Source organism: Puma concolor, chromosome D3 (genome assembly GCF_028749965.1).
Source record: "Puma concolor isolate L17-30 chromosome D3, mPumCon1.1.hap2, whole genome shotgun sequence".
NCBI classification, from domain to species: Eukaryota; Metazoa; Chordata; class Mammalia; order Carnivora; family Felidae; genus Puma; species Puma concolor.
This window is the reverse complement of record NC_141678.1, coordinates 27,757,313-27,777,836: the sequence shown is the minus strand read 5'-3', so window position 1 is coordinate 27,777,836 and position 20,524 is coordinate 27,757,313. Positions and strand designations below refer to the sequence as shown.

At 53.0% G+C, this 20,524-nt stretch overlaps 1 protein-coding gene across 7 annotated transcripts in view; it reads right to left on the bottom strand.

The window, feature by feature from the left end:
• The window catches only part of ARVCF (ARVCF delta catenin family member), a 50,062-nt gene that overhangs the window by 16,304 nt on the left and 13,234 nt on the right, over positions 1-20,524 (bottom strand). For 5 of the 7 annotated variants that reach the window (XM_086682241.1, XM_086682235.1, XM_086682237.1 and 2 more), the window contains exon 3: positions 5,203-5,430. In XM_086682241.1, the coding sequence (XP_086538367.1) occupies positions 5,203-5,412 (210 nt within the window). In that variant the 5' untranslated portion in view covers positions 5,413-5,430. Of the gene's footprint in view, positions 1-1,385; positions 1,553-5,202; positions 5,431-20,524 lie in introns of those variants that run through there. The other 2 variants (XM_086682239.1, XM_086682240.1) reach the window with 1 other exon arrangement.

Genomic DNA, 20,524 nt, shown 5'->3' with positions numbered 1-20,524 from the left:
TTCCCACAATCCCCAGTCCTGGCTCACAGAGGGCGCAAGACAGCTGGTACTGAATAAATGAATGAATGAATGAATGAACGAGTAGGAAGAGTAAAAGAATGAAAGTGTCCCCCTGCCCCCTCCACCCCCAGCACAGTCATCACGGATAGAGTCCAAGACAATCCAGGCTGGGTCTCTCACCAGAGAGTGAGCCCTTGGCTACCACAGATGTCCTCTCTTGATGCCCACAGCCTCTGCCCAGCCCTGGCAGGTGGGGAGCTCACACCTCCACAGCAGCAGTCCACCTGCCAGGGCTTGCAGTCTACACTGAGTGGCCAAGAGGCCAGGGGGCAGTTGGTGCCCAGCAGACACCACTGGTTGCAGCGTTGCAGGGGATAGCAGGGCTGGCTTCACCCATCGCAGTTTCTCCAAGCCCAGCCCACATCCAACAGCTACACAATGGCCCCAACTCCCCCCAGCTGACCCCTACATCTCTGGGACAGTCACTGGCCAGACCCTAGGGGCCATACCAGAGATGCACAGCAAGCAGAAACCCAGCTGCCAAAGGTAGGCAGGAGTGATCTACCCCCTAATCACAAAGGGCCTGGGGCAGTTGCTCCTCCAGTCAGCCTGTTACCCTGCCTGTTACTGGACCACAAACCCTCTGAGTACAAGGTGCGGGTAGCCCACACGCCTCCTTCCAGCTCCATCCCAGTACTGGGAGGCTGACTGACCGGGTTTCCCTCAGAGACCCCCTCCCGCCTCCGCACGTGGGCAGGGCCCTCCTCCACTCCTCCCCTCACGTGCGCTGCCGAGGCAGACAGGGCTTCCATTAAAGCTCCGGAAGCTCCTTCTCAGGTCCCCAGAGTCAGAGCCCGCGCTGGGAGTGTGAAGGGGAGGGGAGGCCCACCAAGCTCCCCAGGGAGCAGGAGGCCTAGCCCGGCTGCTCTCTCTTGACTCGGCATCCCTCCTGCACGGAGCGGCTGCTCAGGAAGTCTCTCACCCACCACCCAAGACCTAGGCACCTGTCCTGGGCGCTGCCTTACACGGTGCACCCACCCCGATCCCTGCCTTCTTCTTGGCGCGGAGTCGCACCGCCTGGGGTCCTTGCACCCGATCCCCAGAGACCTCGTGGCCCCACCCCGCGCCTTGCACACACGCGCGCGCACACACACACACACACACACCCACCCACCCACCCCCCACCCCCGGGCATCGCGCTCACTCCACCGCCCCTCCCGCCCCGGGCCGAACGGCGGCGCCGGTCCGAGGCACAGACAATAGCCGCCTTCGGCCGACAGCTCCACGGAACAAAAGCAGGTCCTCCCGGGAAGGCCGGCGCCCCGCCCTCCGCCGCCGGGCCCCAGGGATGGTGCCCCCAAGCCTGGGACCGAGTTCCCTCCAACCTGTCTGAGTTCGGCCGGCATCGGGCCGGGCTCGGCGGGGGGGTGGGGGGCTCGGGTCGTTAAGGGCGGCGGCGGCGGCGGCGGCGACGGCAGCGGCGGCGGCAGCTGAACCGGGATCGGCTCCGGCGCCTCGGCCGCTCGGGCTCGGGCTCGGCGGACTCGCTCCCCGCGGGGGCGGATCTGGCGGCGGTCACGGCTAGCAGCCAATGGAGCGGGGCCGCGCCCAGGCGGGGCGGGGCGGGGCGGGGGTCGGTGGGGCGGGGCGAGGTCCCGCCCCCTACCCCCGCAGAGCGCGGCTCTGCAGCCAGGGCAGGGCCAGGGTTGCCCCTAACTCTGCGGCAGCGCGTCTGGGCTCCTCGTTCTTCTCCTCCCTACCGTTGGGGTGACATTTTCCCGCCGAGTGACTTTGGCCAAGTCCTGCTTCCCAGGACTCATTTTGCCTCCAGTATAAGAGTTCACGGGCCCCTCCCCGTGTAGAATTGGGGAAACAATTCTGGCAGAGCAGGGGCCAATGCAGCCATCCTCAATAGTACAAGCTGCTCTAACTTCGATTAGTTGCCCCCTGCTGTGAAATGAGGGCTGATCAGACAGTTGTTACAACGATGTCAGCACCAAAAGGCCTCTCGGGACTTCCAGATCTGGTCCAGGCCCTTGCCCAAAACCCCATGACGGACCCCCACAGAGCTCAGTTGGGGCCTGCCAAATGGACCTGCACTGATCCACTTGTCTTGGGTTCTCCCCATCAAGATACAGAGGCCCCCCACTCTCTGATAGGTGTCAGAGCAGATCAAATGGGGGTGGGGAGGTGCTCAATTGTTAGGTGACCCTGGGTGAAAGCTCTTGAGGCCAAACTAGCTTCAGACACCCTCTCTTCCATGCCTTTGATCCACTGGGAAGTGGTGGGTGGGGAGTGGTATCAGAGGGTCTGGTTTAATCAGAGCTTCTCCAAACCAGGGTGCACTCCAGCCTAGCGTGAAGGTACAGCCACACCCTGGGGAGTCTGGGTGTCCTGGATGGAAACACAGACACAGAAGGCTGGTTTGGGCTGGGGCTCTCCTGGGTCATACCCTACAAAGGCAAGCCAATGACTCTTATATCATGAATAAGGGCACTAGGCTCTGAGATGAATAACAGCAAGGGCAAGCCCAAGGAGGTCCATGGGTCTGGCAAGAGAGAAGGGCAGGGCCTGGGCTTCCTGCCCCCTCCCGCTTCTCCCTAGACCCCACTCAGAAAACCCAGCCAGTCCCCCAGGGGCCACTCTTCTTCCTGGACATGTCATGTACATAGGCCATGCAGCCAGCATACTCAAGCACTCTGGGTATCCACTGCATGTGGATCTGAGCCTCAGTTTTCCCACCTGCACAGGGATGAGTTGCCCTGACCACTGGCCCCTGTATCCTCCATCCATGGCAACCTCACATGGAGCCACCTGGGATAGGAGCAGCAGCAGGAGGAACTGGACCACTCCCCTGAGGAACTTACATTTGAGCTGCTTCGGCCTTCTCCCAAATTTCACCAGCTGCTAGTGCCCCAGCCACATACCTACCTTGGCCTAACCCAGGGCTGGCAAGGTTACTAAAGGTGTTCTCCCATGAGGAGAGGCCAGTAAGGGCTGGTGAGGGCTGGTGAGGGCCAGCCCTGCTCCAGCCAGCTGTTTGGTGGGGTGGAGCTCTTCCTGCTGGAGGATTAAGGGCAGGTGGCCATGACAGTGGCACAATCTGGGGAGCATGGCAGTAGCCCTTAGCCTCTCAACCCCTGAGCCCCAGCTACCTGTCCTGCCACTGGCCCTGAGCTTCACAGATTCCAGCTTTGACCCTGAAGACCAGCTCCAGGAAGCCCTGGGCTCAGCAGGTAGGTCACTGGGCATCTCTTGCTGAGACAAATCTGGGAAGCAGTTTTGGCATCAAGGCTGCCAGGCCTAGCCAGCGGATATGGCCCCACCTCCCCCAATGTCCCCATCAGCCCTGCCAGTCCAGCCACAGCCCTGGGAACACATGCTCTCTCCGATCTCACCCTGAGAAAACCATCTCCTCCCAAGAGACAGAAAACCAAAGGCTGGCTGGGAGGGCAGTGGGTGGGGAGGGGTTGGGAGGGGTGGTGGCCTGAGGTCTTTAGTTCACAGCCCCAAGGAAGCCAGGGCAGCTCCAGGCTATGGGAACATCTTTCTTGGGGGCATCAACCCTCTGGGCTGGAGGCTAAAGACCTTTCCGGCCTAGGAGGACTAGATAGAGAGCCTGGCGCCTGAAGGATGGCCTCAAGGTCACTGACTGCCACTGTCCCCATGTGCCCCAGCTGGGCTGCTCTGCTCCCCAACCACATCTGGGGGTACAGGCCTCACCCTTTGGAGTGCCTGAGATCCAGGGGGTGGAAGGGGTGGCTCTTGCACCTAGCCCCATCCTGCCTCAGGCCTGGCTTCCTATGGACTGGCTCTGTGGCCCACCTCAGCACCAGGGGCTTGGAAAGACAGCTCCCCAATGGTGGGGGCTGCTGGTGGGTCTGGGCCCTCTGGAGACATGTCTGACTGTATGCCACGCTGAGCTGTGTATGTGGATTGCCCACAGACAAATGAGAACATCAAGGCTCTTGGGGTTAAGGTCACTCGCCAGGTCCCCCAACCTGACATAGGCTGTTGCTTCTGAGCCCTCCATGCCCTAGCTAGGCAAAGCTAGCCCAAATGGGTCAGTCTCAATCGAGACCAATACCTTGCTCCCTTTCTGTCCAGCCACAGAGGTCCAGGCTGCCCCAAGCTGCCAGCAGCCTATCTGGTTCCCTGGAGCTGGGGCCCAGTGACCAGAGCATGTACTGGGGGACACACTGTGAGGAGGTGTGGCTGCCAGCTTTTGGAAGGCAATGGTGCTATGCCTGCTCATGGAAGTGAGCCAGGGAAACTGAGAACACTACTGGCAGGATCCTCTAGGGTCATTCTGAGAAACCCTGAAGACTCAGTAGGCCATGACACCCCAGGCCTCTGGGACAGGTAATGAGAAGGGGCAACAGTGGAAGTCCTGTAGGGTGGACTCCTACCCAGGGAGCCACCAGGGACAGACAGCTCTGCCCTGCCTATCACCTGCTTTGTGCCTCAGTCAATAATATGAACTGAAAAGTAACAATACGAATTGAAAAATCACACCAAACTCCAGGTATCCCACATTTTCTCATTCTGCCCCTACCACTCCATAAGCCGGTGCTCTTCCTGCCCCATCTGCAGATCAGGCACTGGGATACAGTGGTGGAAGGAGGAGTCCTGGCCATCTGACTCCTGACTTTAAAGTTCTCAGGGCCTGGCCTCAGAGCAGACAAGGCTCCATGCATCTTGGGGCTGAGTTGGGGCCTGAGCCCAGTCTAAGGGCAATGGCTGGTGGGGAAATTGAGCATTCTAGGTCACCCTCTGAGCTGCAGTCAGAGCCTGGGGCCTTGCTCGAGCCTTACCCTAGGGCTGACTCACTGATGCATGTGACGAAGGAGAATACCATGGCAAGGAGACTCCAGGACTGGCAAAACCCTCAGGGTCACCAGGGTGACCACTGAGCTGCTCAGAACAGACCTTGCCCAGCTGCCTGGGCTCTGAGGACTCACTTGAGTGGAGGGTGCCATTCTGAGGATTGGGCTGTGTCCTGCCCATTCATCACTTGGTGTCCTACACACCCAAGTGAGACTTCCGGCCCCCCTTGGGGTCCCATTTTCCTCCCCTCCTCGGAAGTCCCAGGAAGTCTTGCAATAAATCATTCAGTTCAATGCTGGCTTGTGGTCCACCAAGGCCCCTTGATTGTTTCCCAACTTGGCCATTTTCACCCTTCCTGACTCACTGGGGTGTTACCTGCAGGACCAGCTGTTGCCAAGCCATCGGCAGGGGCTGCCCACTGCCCACACCACCACTGCCCACACCAGGCTGCTGGGCGCGCTCCAGCTGCAAGGCAACATGGCGCCTCTCCTGCTCCAGAGCTCGCGTCAGTCTCTCAAAGCGGGCCTCCTGCTCCTTCACTGAGGCCAGGATGCTGGCAGCTGAGTGCACGTTGCAGTCCTCCATGACCAGGATGCCGGCAGGCTGCAGGCAAAGCAGAGCATGGTCAAGGTGGGGCTGGGGTGGAGGCCTAGAGAGGCCATCATAGGCCCCCTGCCCACTGCACACATAGATCATAGGACTCACTCCCAGACCAGAGCATCCAGCTCTCCAGAGAGAAGCTGCATTGATTAAATTCTAAATTAAAAGCCGTTAATCCGAGATGGCCAGAAGCAGCAGGCTCCCTCCCTGCAGAGTGTAGGGCTTTCAGCTGGGAGCCCCTGCTTCCTGCCAGGTTCAGCAGAACCTGAGGTTCTGGGTATCCCAGAGTCCTCTGGGAAGGGAAGGGTAGGAAGAGCTGGTGTGACAACCTCTCAGACTTCCCAGGCCCTCTGCTGTCCATAGCACATGCCAGTTCATCCCAACCTCATGGGGCTAGCACAGACCCACCTCACTGAGGCAGATGCTCTGTGGCCCAAAGAAATTGGGAAACCCATCCACAGCCACACAGCTGGTGTGGCAGAGCTGCTGTACCAGCGGGCAGGGAGACAGAAGCCATTCCATGGCCTCCTGGTGGGTCAGATACTGAGGCAGGTGAGGAGATGACACTGGTCTACAGACCAGCAGTCGGGCCTCCACTCACAGCCACACTGGCTGGGAACGAGAGTGGCATTTACCCACATGGCAGAGTAAAATTCAAGTTTAGCCTGGTTGAGATTCTGCACCCAGAAGTGGCCCATGTGTCTCATGCCTGATCTGGAGGGAGGTTGAGGGCAGGGTCCCAGGCATCTGAGGCCCAGTCTGTGGGGAAGGTCAGGCCTGCCTGGGGCCCTGCCCACTGCTGTTCCTGAGGGCCCCAGGATGGTGGGTGGGGGTGGCAGGGACTTGGCAGCTGCAACAACAAGCCAGCACTTTCCTCGCTGCTTGCTCCCTGGCTGCCCAGCATATTTGTTTTTCATGAACAAAAAGAAGCAGGGGAAGCATGTGGAGCACAGACCCAGGGGCATGGCAACAGGCAGGGTGCAGGCCATGCAGCCATACCACTAGGCACTGTGGTGCAGTACCCAGTCCTGCTCGGGGTCTCCTCCTGGCCCGGCCCACCCCAACCAGTTGAAGCTGACTCTGCCAGCCCCTGTGCCCCTGCACAACATAGGGCCTGAGCTTAGAGACATGGCACAGTGGGTAGCACCCCTGGAGGGCCAGCTCTGCTGCTCACCGGCCCAGGTGGAGTCAGCTTTAAGAACAGAATCCTAGAAAGGAGGGGGGTCAGTGCTGGGCCTGATCACTGGTACCAGCTGAGCGAGGGACAGGGTTGGGGGGCACGGGTGTACCTCGAGGTGAAAAGACACCATAGAGCCCAACCCACTGTGAAGCTGGGGAAACCAAGGCCCATTGAAGGCAAGAGATCAACATAGGTCCCAGAAGCTGAGCTTCATTTCTCCAACACCTGTCACGCAAATAAAACCATCAGTGTGACCTAGCAGAGGGGCAGTGAAATCAGCATGGCCAGCTAGAAGAGGCAGTAGCTGGCAAGGGGGCAGGGGAGGAGCCTGGGGGGATGAGGGGAGTGAGTTATAGACTGGGTCCTCTGGCCAAGAGGGAATGGAGGACAAACAGCATGGTATGTCCATGGCTGTGGGCACACAGCCTTCTGTGCACATCCACTGCTGCCTAGGCACGGGTCCCAGACACACACGGCCCCATGCAGTGTCACGTAGGCACTAGGACTTGTGCATGGATAGACTGAACCTGGTAGCCCCAGGTGGGCATGGGTGGGGTCGTCCTCCCTGGAGGGCAGCACAAGGTGGGACAGGAGGTGGAGCCAGGTCACTCAAGCCCTTGGTTGCAGCATGGGTCTCAAGGCTCTGGGAGGTGATGATCAGGAAATCTATGGGCTTCATATCTAGGAGGTGACTTCCCTTCCTCCTTATGCCAAGACATGGGTTCCTGACTGACCTCAGGCTCCCCTTTCCTGCTCCCAGCAGGACCAGGCTAGGGCTACAGACCCTGGGGATAGCAGCTGAGGGGGCAACACTGGCCTCCAGCTTTCCTGCCCCGGCCCTCCAGCATATCCCAACTCTGAGGTCCAAGGAGTCTCTGCAAGGGGGATCTACTTACTTTGACTGCCCCCACCCACCCAGCTAGGACCCAGAAATCTAAGACTATGGTGAGAAGGTGGCCAAACCCACACTGACCTTTCCATTGCCCAGTTCTCTCAGCTGGAGCTAAATGACTGTGTGCCTCCCAGGAGACACCCCGAAATGCCAGCCAGCTTGGAGGAAGAGTGCCCTGCAGCCGTCCACAAAGAGCAGAGCCCCTGCTCTGGGGCCCATGCCCTCCACCCCAGCCCGAGGGTGTACCCCTCTGTCTGCCTGTGGGCAGGGATGCTGGGCATGGAGTCCCCTCCTCACCTGCCTTAAGTGTAGCCCTGGGGTATCCGAGAGGCATGGTGCTGGCGGGGGACATCCAGGAAGCAGGGAAGACCTAAGCCTACTTTTGTGACATGGTGGCCTTCCTGGGTCTGAGGTGCATGGCCTGTGCATAGGAGCACGTGTAGGTACAGGTGAGCCAGGCCAGCATCCCAGAGAGCAGCTTTTCGGATGGTAACTCAAATGCTATTTTTATATTAAAACAATAAATATGTGATGACATGGAAGCAAATTGTACATGAATTTTTAAGATCGACCATGAGACTGGGGCACCTGGGTGGCTCAGTCAGTTAAGCATCTGACTCTTGATCTTGGCTCAGGTCATGATCTCATGGTTTCATGAGTTTGAGTCCTACATCAGCTTTGTGCTGACAGCATGGAGCCTGCCTAGGATTCTCTCTCCTCTCTCTCTGCCCCTCCCCCACTCATGCTGTGCCCCCTGCCAAAATAAATAAATGTTAAGAAATTAAAAAAAAATCAACTATGAGATTTTTAAATATACTTTTTAGTTTATATACTTACATTTTGAGAGACAGAGAGAGGGAGAGCGCGAGCAAGCAAGTGAGCACAGGGGGAGAGGCAGAGAGAGAGAATCCCAATCAGGCTCTGCACTGGCAGTGCAGAGCCAGACACGGGGCTCAAATCCATGAACTATGAGATCATAACCTGAGCTGACACCAAGTCTGACACTAAACTTACTGAGCCACCCAGGCGCCCCAATGGACCATGAGACTTTAAAGACATTTTCCCCAGAGGGGTGTCGGGGCAGGGCCCAATCCTGGGGAGGGGTGGGCACCAGACTGGGAGGGCCTAGGGCAGGCAGGGAAGCACCACACTTGTGGGGTCTCAGCTTACCCTTGCTCTCCTCTCTGGCCAGTGTCATCACAGCTTCTATTCACCTGGCAAGGGTCCCACACTGTCCATTAGGTCAACCCCTCACAATCCCCACCCAGACCCCCACCGCTGGTTTGGCAGTCCTTGGTGGAGGCTGCTTCTCGGTATGCCCAACCACCTGTGGAGTTGACTTAGCAAGAAGACAGGAATGAGCATGCAGTGCAGAGCCAACCTCACCTGTCCCGGGCAGGAGTGAAGGTGGTGAACCTGGGGAAAGCCTGCCCTCACCTGGACACTCCAGGAGTGACCACAGGTGGGTGGACTGCTGAGTGGATAGAGGGACGGAAGGACAGGAGGCTGGACAGAAGGAGAAATGCATGAATGAGTGAACAAATGTGTGGATAGGAGGGTGAGTGGGTGGTTGTGTAAGAGGATGGCAGTGGATGGAGAGGGCTGGTTGTGTGAAAGGATGGCACTGGATGGAAAGATGGCTGGACAGTCAGATAGGCAGGTGAATGGGTACAAGGTCATCGGGGGGTTGATAGTCAGATGGGTGGATGAATGGGTACAAGGGGTGGGTGGGTAGAGTCAGATGGGTGGATGAATGGGTAGGCAGGTGGGTAAGAACAAGGCTCTGAAACACTACTGGGTAGAGGGAGCCTGGACCCTGAACACTCTGGGACACGACTGTGGCTAGCACTTGCTCCATCAGGAAAGCAAAGGCACGATTAGAGGAACTACGGGGAGATGCTGATCATTCCCCGGAAACCTAAACCCACATTTGATGTCTTCCTGCTGACCCAGACATTCCTCCTCATAAGGAGTCCAGCCAAACCCTGCTCCAGAAAATCAAATTATGGGGCCTGAGTCCAATCTGGGTTGAGGAATTAGAGGAATTTCCTAAGGGTCAGGACGCAGGGGGAGGCAGGCAGGAGGCCTGGGCGCCAGTCCCGACCCCTTGCCGGCCATCTGTCGGCACACTGCCAGCTGTCCCCCAAGAGGGGAGAGAGGGGACTGGCCACTGGTTGAACCTCATTCTGCCCCACTTGCCCCCCCTCCCAGATAGGGAGGAAATGGTGCAAGCAGAAGCAGAATCCAGGCCTGGTAGTGTCAAAGCCCCTTTGCCTGGGAGGGCATCATTTCCCCTACCCTCAACACTGCCAGCATGGAGACTTGCTCCCAACACTGCTGGCCAGGCCTCATGGGGAGCCCATTTTTACCCTGTCACCCCTACTGTGGTCAGATGGTACCCACAGCTGCGGGGATAGCTTCTGGCCAGCACACAAGGATGGGCACTGAGCCAAGGCTGGAGCCTGGGCCGTGGGATTCACACAGGGCGGAGTCCATGTCTGCCTGTCCCACCCAGGACTACAGTGTTGCTCCCAAGTCAGTGTAGGGCCTGGGCTGTCTGGGCAGGAGGAGGGTATTCTTAACCTCAAAGCAGTGGAAGAAATTGCCAAGGAAAGACAAACCAGCTTGACTTTGTGAAAACGAACCATTACTGTACATCCCCCCTTCCCCCCAAAAAAGGGCCACGTATTGTGGTTATGGTTTTTTGGTTTTGGTTTTTAAAGTTGACACCATTTACAGTAACATATGCAGTGAGCATTTCAGACAAAAGATAACTTGCTTCTAGACCTTGACTTCATCACAGTGGAAGCTGGTGAGGGGCACGTGGGGACATGTCACACTAGCCCCTCTATCTCTGTGCATTTACAACCTTCCATAACAGAAAGTGGGAGAAAAAATATAAAGACAACCAAAAGACAATCAACACCTTAGGATTAGGTCTTTGTAACATCCAGCAGTAAAGTGACACCCTTCATCTATAAGGTACTCTTGCAAGTCAATAAGGAAAAACCAAAACCTCAACTCCAAGTGAGTAAAGGCTATAAACAAGGGATGTGGCCAGAGATATAAGATGCAGAGCAATGAACGTGGACACCATCAAGCGTGCACACACCCTGAGAAAAGACTGGAAGGAAAGGCCTTTCAGGTCGCTGGGGTACTCTGGGCGGCAAAGTTCTGTACCCACCAGTGTTGCCAGTGCTCTGTGAGGACCCGAGTTACTGCTATAGTTGAAGGTAAGGAAGAGACGGAAAAGCAGCCACCTGCCCTAGCAGGCCAGCAAGTGAACAAGGAAGCCTGGGAATTCAGCTCCCCAGGGGCCTGAGCAGTACCCCTTGCAGACCAAGGGAAGCAGAGGGATTTTCAGGGAGCTGATAGAGCCATAATTGGATTTAGCCTGGAAATTAGATTTCCCCAGCAGAGGAGGTACCCCTGTTGCAAGTGACCAGATGCCATGGTGGGGGTGAGGGTTGGAGAGATGGCCCCTTAGTGACCTCCTGCCCCCAGGCTATCCACACAGGCACCCAGCAGCACCCATCTGATGATCATATGGAGGACAACTCACATGTGCAGGGAGAACAGTCTGGGGAGGGAGGGCTCTTCCCCTGTGCCAATGGGGCACCCTAGGCCAAGTGCAGGCCAGGTCCAAGGCAGCACTGCTTAGCTCCAGGACAAGGGGGATGCTGAGCAGGTAGTCAAAAGGACAAGGGGGCTGTGGCAGTACATGATGCAGGAGGCTCAGGGACACATCAGGCAGGGATACCTGTAAGGGCCCAGAGAGCTTGAAGTCTGGGAGCTGAGAGCCTGGGACTAGGAGTGACTGGGTGACTGTGGGCTGGACATGGCAGAGGCAGGCCTCACCTGGATGCTAGTGCAGGGAGAGGCAGGTGAGTATCCCAGCTGCTTTTCCTCGGTGGGAGGCCTGAGCACAAGGGGCCACCATGAGAGGCACCTAAAGGGGTGGCCTGAGATTCCCACTGGGGCAGGTCTCAGATACTTGCTCCATGTGCCAGCTATGACACACCCCAAGTCTCCTTGGTTCCCTGGGAAGTGCCTGTCAGAACTCATGGAATGGAGATGGATAGCTCTCCCCCAGGCCCCAGGCTGGCATTCAGGGAAGTCCCCTTGCTGTCCCTCCTGTACCTGACCCAGATTCCAGCTGCAGCCATAGCCCAAGGGTGATGCCCTGCAGGTTCCAAGTGTGGGTATGGGCAGCAAGGATCCACCTCCTCTGGGGTCTCTGTTACAGCCAGTCCAGGAGCACCCCAAGGGCCCAAGTCCCCAGGGCTGGGGAGCCATGGGGCTCTAAATGGAGAGGGTGGGGACTGGCAGTCCCACTGCCCTCTCTGCTTGCACCAGTAGCCACCCACTCCACCTTGGTCATGAATGGGGAGACTGGGCGGTGGGCAATGGAATGGTCAAGCGCCAGGGTATCCTACTGTGTGGAAGCTGGCTAGTTGGCTGCTTCCAACACCAATGCCACCAAGGGAACTTGAGTGGCTCCCCCATCTCTTCCAGCAGAGACTCATACTCACACCCTCCCCAACACACACTCTATCTCAAGGACAGCAGAGCAGCATGCTGGGGCAGTGATGAGGGTTCAGGCTCAGAGTGCCACCCTACCACACTCTGGGGTGTGCAAAAGACCAAGGCATTCCTGAGGAGGGGGCTGAGGCTCACGGCTAGGCTGGGACCAAATGCAGACAGATCCGATTGGCACCAGAGCCTGGGAGCCCAGTCCCTACTGAGGGGCCAAGGGGCCCATGAAATATCCTGATAGCCCCACTGAGGTATAGCTGGGCAGCTGTCCAGCCAGGTCAAGGGCCACAGTGAGGCAGATACAGCAGTCACCCACACTGGCTACCAGCCTGTGTATACCAGGAACGCCCTTCCCCGCCCCCCCACAAGATGGTGGACCCCCTTCTTCCTGGCCCCCTCTATCACCATGGCAACACCCAGGCTTCTCTGTGAGGGACAGAGCCTCTTTGTGGTGGCACAAAGCCCCTTTGAGGGGCAGTGGAGGTGCAGCCTCCAGGAGCCTGTGGCCAATAAGCCTTTGGGGGGGGGTGTGGTGAGGCAGGGCCCCTCAGCCCAGCTATCCCCCTCTTGCGTTGCAGAGCCAAGGAAGCTAGTATGGGAGAGCCTGGTGATTAGCAGCTGGAATGAAACCCCCTGCCGCAGTGCCACCTGCCCCAGCTGCCCACAGAAGGGTTCTTGGGATAAGCCTCACAGCTCTCTGCTAGAGTCTGGGGGATTTTCCATGTCTTCCTCATCATTTTGACAAGGAACACGTTCTGCCTAGATAAGTGGCTATGGGGAAACTCCTGCCTGATGGGAAACCAGGCTCAAGACCCAATGGGGACTGGGCACGGGAAGTGCTTGGTGGGCAGACAAGTCAGATGACAGCAAGTCTGGAAGCAAGTCTGCTGAGGGGGCTGCGCATGGCATCCCAGCTCATGGTCCCTCGCTTCTCTCACCTGGCTTCCCCTCCTATAGGGGGTGCCTATCTTTGCCTGCTGGCCCGGGGAGAATGCAACTGGCCCAGTTCTGTGGCCTAGCGCAGGCCTGCTGCAGAAACAACCTCAGGACAGACTTGTGTAAGAGGGAAACTGGCTATAACATAGTTTGCTCTAGGGTAGGGGAAATGAGGCCCTGAGGGCAATGTGGGCCTGGTGACAGGGACCCAGCACAGAGCACTCCTGCCCACACTCCAGTGAGGAGGCTGCCTTGTCAGGGCCCCATCCCACAGAGAGGGAGGTTCACCCTACCGGGCTCCCAGCAGTGGAACCCCTCCCCACCCCAGCCTGTAGGTCCTTGCCACCCTGACGGCTGCTGACCAGGCACTTGGCAGTGCCCCTGCATGCTGGGCACCCTGCCCGGCAGCCCTCCCCAAGCAACCTCAATCTGACCCACTGCAGCTTTGCTAACTAAGCCACTGGGGTGGGGGATCATGGCCCTGGGGCAGCAGCTGGGGGTAGAGCTGGCCCCAGGAGAGATCAATCCCTTTGTGGGCAGCTCTACGCGGGTCCCAGAGAGGCTGCCAAGGGACCAACCCTGACATGGCAGTGTCCACTGAGTCAATAAGCACCCCCTCCACCCCCACCTCTCCCTCCCTGTCTGGTTTCCCCGTCACATTCCTGCTAGCTGCTTGCGGGCACCAATGTGCCTGCATTGGACAATCATTAGCAATAGCAGGTCAGTTTTCTCCACAGCCCTGGGAGGGATGGGGGTGGTGGGGCCTATAGAGAGGGGGGCTCCCAATAAAGCCCAGCCCAGGTTCTCACTATCCTTGCTGCTGGGGCCTGGGCTTAGCAGGATCCTCCTCAGCCTCCTAAAGGAGGTTCCAGGGGAAGAGTGAGATGTGTGCAAAAGTTGGTCCCTCATTTATTCCCTCTTAGGAACACTGGAGACCCTAGCAGGGAGACTCTGCCGGGCCTTTCCAGTACAGTGCCTGGGACAGGACCAACAAACACCAAGGTGGCAGGAAGACCCTCCAGGAAGACCCGAGAGGATGGCTTCAGCCATGGCCACCTGGTTCTAGATGGTTCAGAGGTGAGTGTGGGTGAAAGAGTAGAGCACGCCCTGCAGAGGGAGGTTCCAGGCCCTTCCAGCCTTGCTCCTGGCCCCACAGCATCAGAGGGCCAAGTCCCATCTAGTCTGTTTCTGCCCAGGGTCAACAAGCATGTGACCATGGCCAGCTCAGGCCTCTCCTGGGGCTCCCAGGAACATCCCTTCCCTCCCAGAAACATAGCTGGCTACCAGCCTTGCTGCTCCTAACCCCCTCTCCAGGCTGGGAGCCAGCTCAGCTGCTCCTGAAGCTAGGGAGTGCCCATGGCAACAGGTCCAGACACCACCAACCTCCAGCCAGCAGCAAACTCCCGCCTTTTATATGCAAATGACCCAGTGGGAAAGGGCAGGGGGCTCCACTCCACCAGCCCCAGCACAGACTTCAGGCCCTGCACGTCCTCTCTGGCTCCCCTACCCACCCACACATACCAAGAGAGCCTGCTAGGGGCTGGACTTGTCTGTGTGTCCTACCCCTGCCCAAAGGAGGTGGGAACACTGCAGAAGGCAGCTTACAGTTTGGGGGCCTCCTAAAACTCACCTGCAGGCACATGTGAGCAGCCACCCACAGAAGCATGAACACACCCCCCCCCCCCACCAAGGATGCACGATACACCCACAGGCACATTTACACCCACCTATGCTGTGTGGTGGCTGCTGAGCTCACTCTAGCTGCTCTGTGGGGCCTCACCTGCCCCACTGGAAAATGGGTGGTGGGTAGCCTGAAAGTCCTGACAGGTCCTAACAGGGGGAGGGGAAAGTAGGACTAGCACTCCTTAGCCATTGTGGCTCATGCTAAGGGTCAGCATCCTACACAGACCCCGTTACTGTCCGGAACACCTGCAAGGCTGCTGCCCCCCATTCAGACCTCTGAAGCCAGGCCTGTCTGTGGCACCACAATCTGCAAATGGCCCCAGTCTCTGGTCCACACCGACATCTCTCTGTAGCAGGTGAGGGTGGCCGGGCCACAGACCCTGGACAGAAGCACCCAGTCAGCACAGAACTGCCTACAGCACACCAGCACCCTGGGGCAAATCCTACTGCCTTTGAAGGACCTGAGAAGAGTTGCTTTTCACTAAATTACATTTAGCATATTTATTAGCACAAGTATTAGGGAATAGCTGATACACGTCCTCAAAAGGTCAAAGAGAGTGTTGAACTGATGAATTGGGAACACACCATAATGAAAAGGAGCAATGTGAAATGATGACCCAATGGAGATTTTAAACAAACAACAGCAGACAGGACACGGCAGCAAATCCGCAGAGTGAGGTAGCAGAAAGCATACTCGGGGCAGTCCTTTTAAAGCAGCAGAAAATGACAAAAAGTTGATGAAAGAGGGAAGACAGGAGATGTAGAAAATAGATCCCAGGGCTAAACTTCCACAGAACAGGAATTCCCTGAGGCAGGAAGAGTGGATCGGCACCCCACAACATTGCCAGAAGCGGGGCTTTCTGTCCAGAAAACAAGCTAAGAAAAGTGTGGATATGCCTATTTCTGGCATTTTACAATTCACTCTTGGTAGGCTGATGTTTCCCCCAATCTCCTAAACGTTTGATATCGGCTCTGCAGTATGGGAAGGACGCCCACCCTGCCTGATCTGCTGGCTCTGCAAACGTTCCCAGTAGCCAGCACTGAAGTCTGGGTTCACATTCTCCACCAGGCTGTCCACATCCTGGCAGGGCTGGACATCATCCATCCCCAGATGTCAGCTGCACATCGTCTTGCCCACTCACCATCTCTTGTGTTGCAGACACTTTTACAACCAGGAATAGCTGACAGCTTTGTTAAACAAGATGCCTGGCCTCCTTAAATCAAGATCTTTAAAAAAGTTAACCTAGCTCTGAAATTCCTTAAGGAAACTTCATAGTGAAATTCCTGGATTTTCAGAGTCATGATTTGCCATTCACATGATCCATCTTTCCCTGGGAGGGAACAAACATGGCTCACTGGGAGCTCACCAGATTGCCCAGAGAAGTCCAGGCTATTTCAATTGGGGGGTCACCCTACCATAGGCAGAAGCTCCAGGCAACATCCCTTGGGGTACAAGGGCTGCTGAGAGGTTGAACTGTATTTTCCAGCAATGCCCTGATATGCCATGTGCCTTAAGATGACTAGCTGTTCCTAGCAGTCCTTTGTTAGCTGCCTGTGGGGAGTATTTTTACTGTCTCAGGATATCTGTGCATCTGTGGACTGATGAGTATAAGAGATTAGGTATTAAAAAAAAAAGAGAGAGGGGCGCCTGGGTGGCGCAGTCGGTTAAGCGTCCGACTTCAGCCAGGTCACGATCTCGCGGTCCGTGAGTTCGAGCCCCGCGTCGGGCTCTGGGCTGATGGCTCAGAGCCTGGAGCCTGTTTCCGATTCTGTGTCTCCCTCTCTCTCTGCCCCTCCCCCGTTCATGCTCTGTCTCTCTCTGTCCCAAAAATAAATAAAAACGTTGAAAAAAAAATTAAAAAAAAAAAAGTTTAAAAAAAAAAAAAAGAGAGAGAGAGACAGAGAGACACTAGATATGAATCCATGAAACACAAAGTTCAGCCAAGCCAAACAACAACAACAACAACAACAAAAACCCAAACGATACACACAGATGCCTGTACACACACAAACATGAAAGTTAAGTATACGACGGATGTGTTCATTAACTAGAAGGTAGGAACGTTTTCACAATATATTTGTATATCCAATCCTTACAATGTACATTTCAAACAGCTTACAAGTTTATCAATTACACTCAGTGAAACTGAAAAAAAATGAAGTAAAACAAAGGAACATTTTAGCTATTTTAATTTTACAAATTCAGTTGCTTAAAAATAAACTTGAGGGGTGCCTGGGTGGCTCGGCTGGTTAAGCATCTGACTTCGGCTCAGGTCATGATCTCATGGTTCATGAGTTCGAGCCCCGCATCAGGCTCCGTGCTCACAGCTCAGAGCCTGGAGCCTGCTTTGGATTCAGTGTCTCCCTCTCTCTCTGCCCCTCCCCTGCTTGCTCTCTCTCTCTCAAAAATAAATAAACATTAAAAAATTTTTTTTTTTTTTTTAAATTTTTTTTTTCAACGTTTATTTATTTTTTGGGACAGAGAGAGACAGAGCATGAATGGGGGAGGGGCAGAGAGAGAGGGAGACACAGAATCAGAAACAGGGTCCAGGCTCTGAGCCATCAGCCCAGAGCCTGACGCGGGGCTCGAACTCCCGGACCGCGAGATCGTGACCTGGCTGAAGTCGGACGCTTAACCGACTGCGCCACCCAGGCGCCCCAAAAATTTTTTTAATAAAAATTTAAAAAAGTAAACTTGAAAAATGTAAAAAAAAATTCCCAACAACACCCATCTCTTGTGTTCCATATGCCTTTTCTTTTATATTTTAAAATAAAAAAGATTATAACAGAGTACTATGAACAATTGCACACCAACAAATTGTATAACCTAAATGAACAAATTCCTATAAACACACAATCTACCAAAACTGACCCATGAAGAAACAAAACCTGAGCAGACCTGTAACTAGCAGGGAGACTGAATCAGTATTCAAAATCCTCTCAAAAAAGAAAGGCCCAGGACCAGATGGCTTCACTGGTGAATTCTACCAAATATTCAAAGAGGAGTTAACATTAATATTCAAACTGTCCCCCAAAATTGACAAGAAATGAGCAGTTACTAACCCATTCTACAAGGCTGGAATTATTACCCTGATACCAAGCCATAAAAGAAAATTATAGACCGGGGCACCTGGGTCGCTTAGTCGGTTGAGCATCCAACTTTGGCTCAGGTCATGATCTCACAGTTCATGAGTTCGAGCCCTGCATCAGGCTCACTGCTGTCAGCAGAGAGCCTGCTGTGGATCTTCTGCCCCCCTTTCTCTCTGCCCCTCCCCCCCCAAAATACACATTAAAAAAATTATGGACCAATATCCCTTATGAATATTGACGCAAAAATCTTCAACAAAACACCAACATACTGAATTCAGCAGTATATATATTTTTAAATGTTTATTTATATATTTTTGAAAGAGAGATAGAGAGGGCAAGCACGTGTGCACGCACACACTGGGGAGAGGCAGAGAGAAAGGTAGAGAAAGAATCCCAAACAAAATCTGTGCTGTCAGCACAGAGTCCAACATGGGACTCAAACTCATGAACCATGACATTATGACCTGAGACGAAATCAAGAGTCAGATGCTTAACTGACTTAATTGCCCGGGCACCCCATGAATTCAGAAGTATATTAGGATTATACATCATGACCAAGTAGGATTTATTCCTAAATGCAAGGATGGCTTACCATATGAAAATCAATCAACATAATACCCTGTATATTAACAAAATAATGGGGGAAAATGGTCATTTCATTGGGGAATAAAAGACAAAATTCAACACTCTTTTATGATATAAACACAAAACAAACTTGGAATAGAAAGAAACTACCTTCATATGATAAAGGCCATACATAAAATGTTACATCATACTACGTATGCTACACATCATACTGTCACCACAGCTTACATCATACTCAATAATGAAAGACTTAAAGCTTTTCTCTTAACATCAAGAAGGCAGGGATGCTGCTTTTGTCATTTCTGTCCAAGTCTTCTATTAAATATCTTGGATCAAGAACTACCCTACGACCCAGCAATTGCACTACTAGGTATTTATCCAAGGGATACAGGTATGCTGTTTTGAAGGGGCACATGCACTCCAATGTTTATAGCAGCACTATCACAATAGCCAAAGTATGAAAAGAGCCCTAATGTCCACTGATGGATGAATGGATAAAGAAGATGTGGTGTGTGTATATATATATATCCGGATATATATATATATATATATCCATATATATATATCCATATATATATGGATATATATATATATATCCATATATATATATCCATATATATATATATATATATACATATATGGATATATATATATATATATACACACACAATGGAGTATTACTCGGCAATCAAAACAAATGAAATCTTGCCATTCGCAACTACGTGGATGGAACTAGAGGGTATTATGCTAAGCGAAATTAGTCAGAGAAAGACACATATCATATGACTTCACTCATAAGAGGGCTTTAAGATACAAAACAGATGAACTTAAGGGAAGAGAAGCAAAAATAATATAAAAACAGGGAGGGGGACAAAAACATAAGAGACTCTTAAATATGGAGAACAAATAGAGGGTTACTGGAGGGGTTGTGGGAGGGGGGATGGGCTAAATGGATAAGGGGCATTAAGGAATCTACTCCTGAAATCATTGTTGCACTATATGCTAACTAACTTTTTTAATTTAAAAAATGAATTAAATTTTAAAAAAAGAGGACAAAAATCTTAGATCAGTAGGCAGGAAAAAGAAATAAAAGGTATCCAAATTGGAAAGGAAGAAGTGAAATAATCTGTTTATAGACAACATCATTCATGTAGAAAATCCTCAAGATTATACACACACATACACACACACACACACTCAGAACTGATAAACAAGTTCAGTGAAGTTATAGGGTACAAAATAAAAAAACAGAAATCACTAACAATGAGCAATTTAAAAAGGAAATTCAGAAAATGATTTTAGTTACAATAACATCAAGAAGAACAAACTACATAGGGATAAACTTAACAAAGGTTGAAGAAGGACTTGTACACTGCAAAGTATATAACCTTCCTGAAAGAAATTAAAGATGACATACATAAATGGAAAGATATCTCATGCTTCTGCAATGGATGACTTGGTATTGTTAAGATGTCAATATCACCCAAAGTAATCTACAGATTTAATTCTGTCCCTATCAAAATCCCAATGGCATTTTTTACAGAAATAGAAAACTCCATCCTAGAAGCCATATGGAATCTCAAAGGGCCATGAACAGCCAAAATAGTCATAAAAAAGAACAAAGTTGGAGGTCTCACACTTTCTGATTTCAAAATTTATTACAAAGCTATAGTAACCGAACTGTGTGGTTATAGCATGAAGGCAGACAAAGACCAGTGGAATAGAAAAGAAATAAATCCTCACATATATATGGTCAACTGATTTTTACAAGGATGCAGGAAGGAACTGTCTTTTCAATGAATGGTGCTGAGAAAACTGGATATCCACATGGAAAAGAATGAAGTTGAACCCTTATCTTACAACATATGCAAAAATTAACTCAAAATGCATCAAAGATCTAAACGTAAGACCTAAAACTATAAAACTCTTAGAAGAAAACACAGGGGAAAAGATTTGTGATGTTGGATTTGGCAATGATTTCTTGGATATGACATCAAAAGCATAGGCAACAAAAGTAAAAATAGATAAATCGAACTATATCAAAATTTAAAACTTCTGTTCAACTGACACAATCAACAGAGTAAAAAAGCAATATAGAGAATGGGAGATTTTCAAATCATGTATCTGATAAGGGATTAATATCCAAAATACATAAATAACTCCTACAACTCAACAACAAATAACCCAATTTTAAA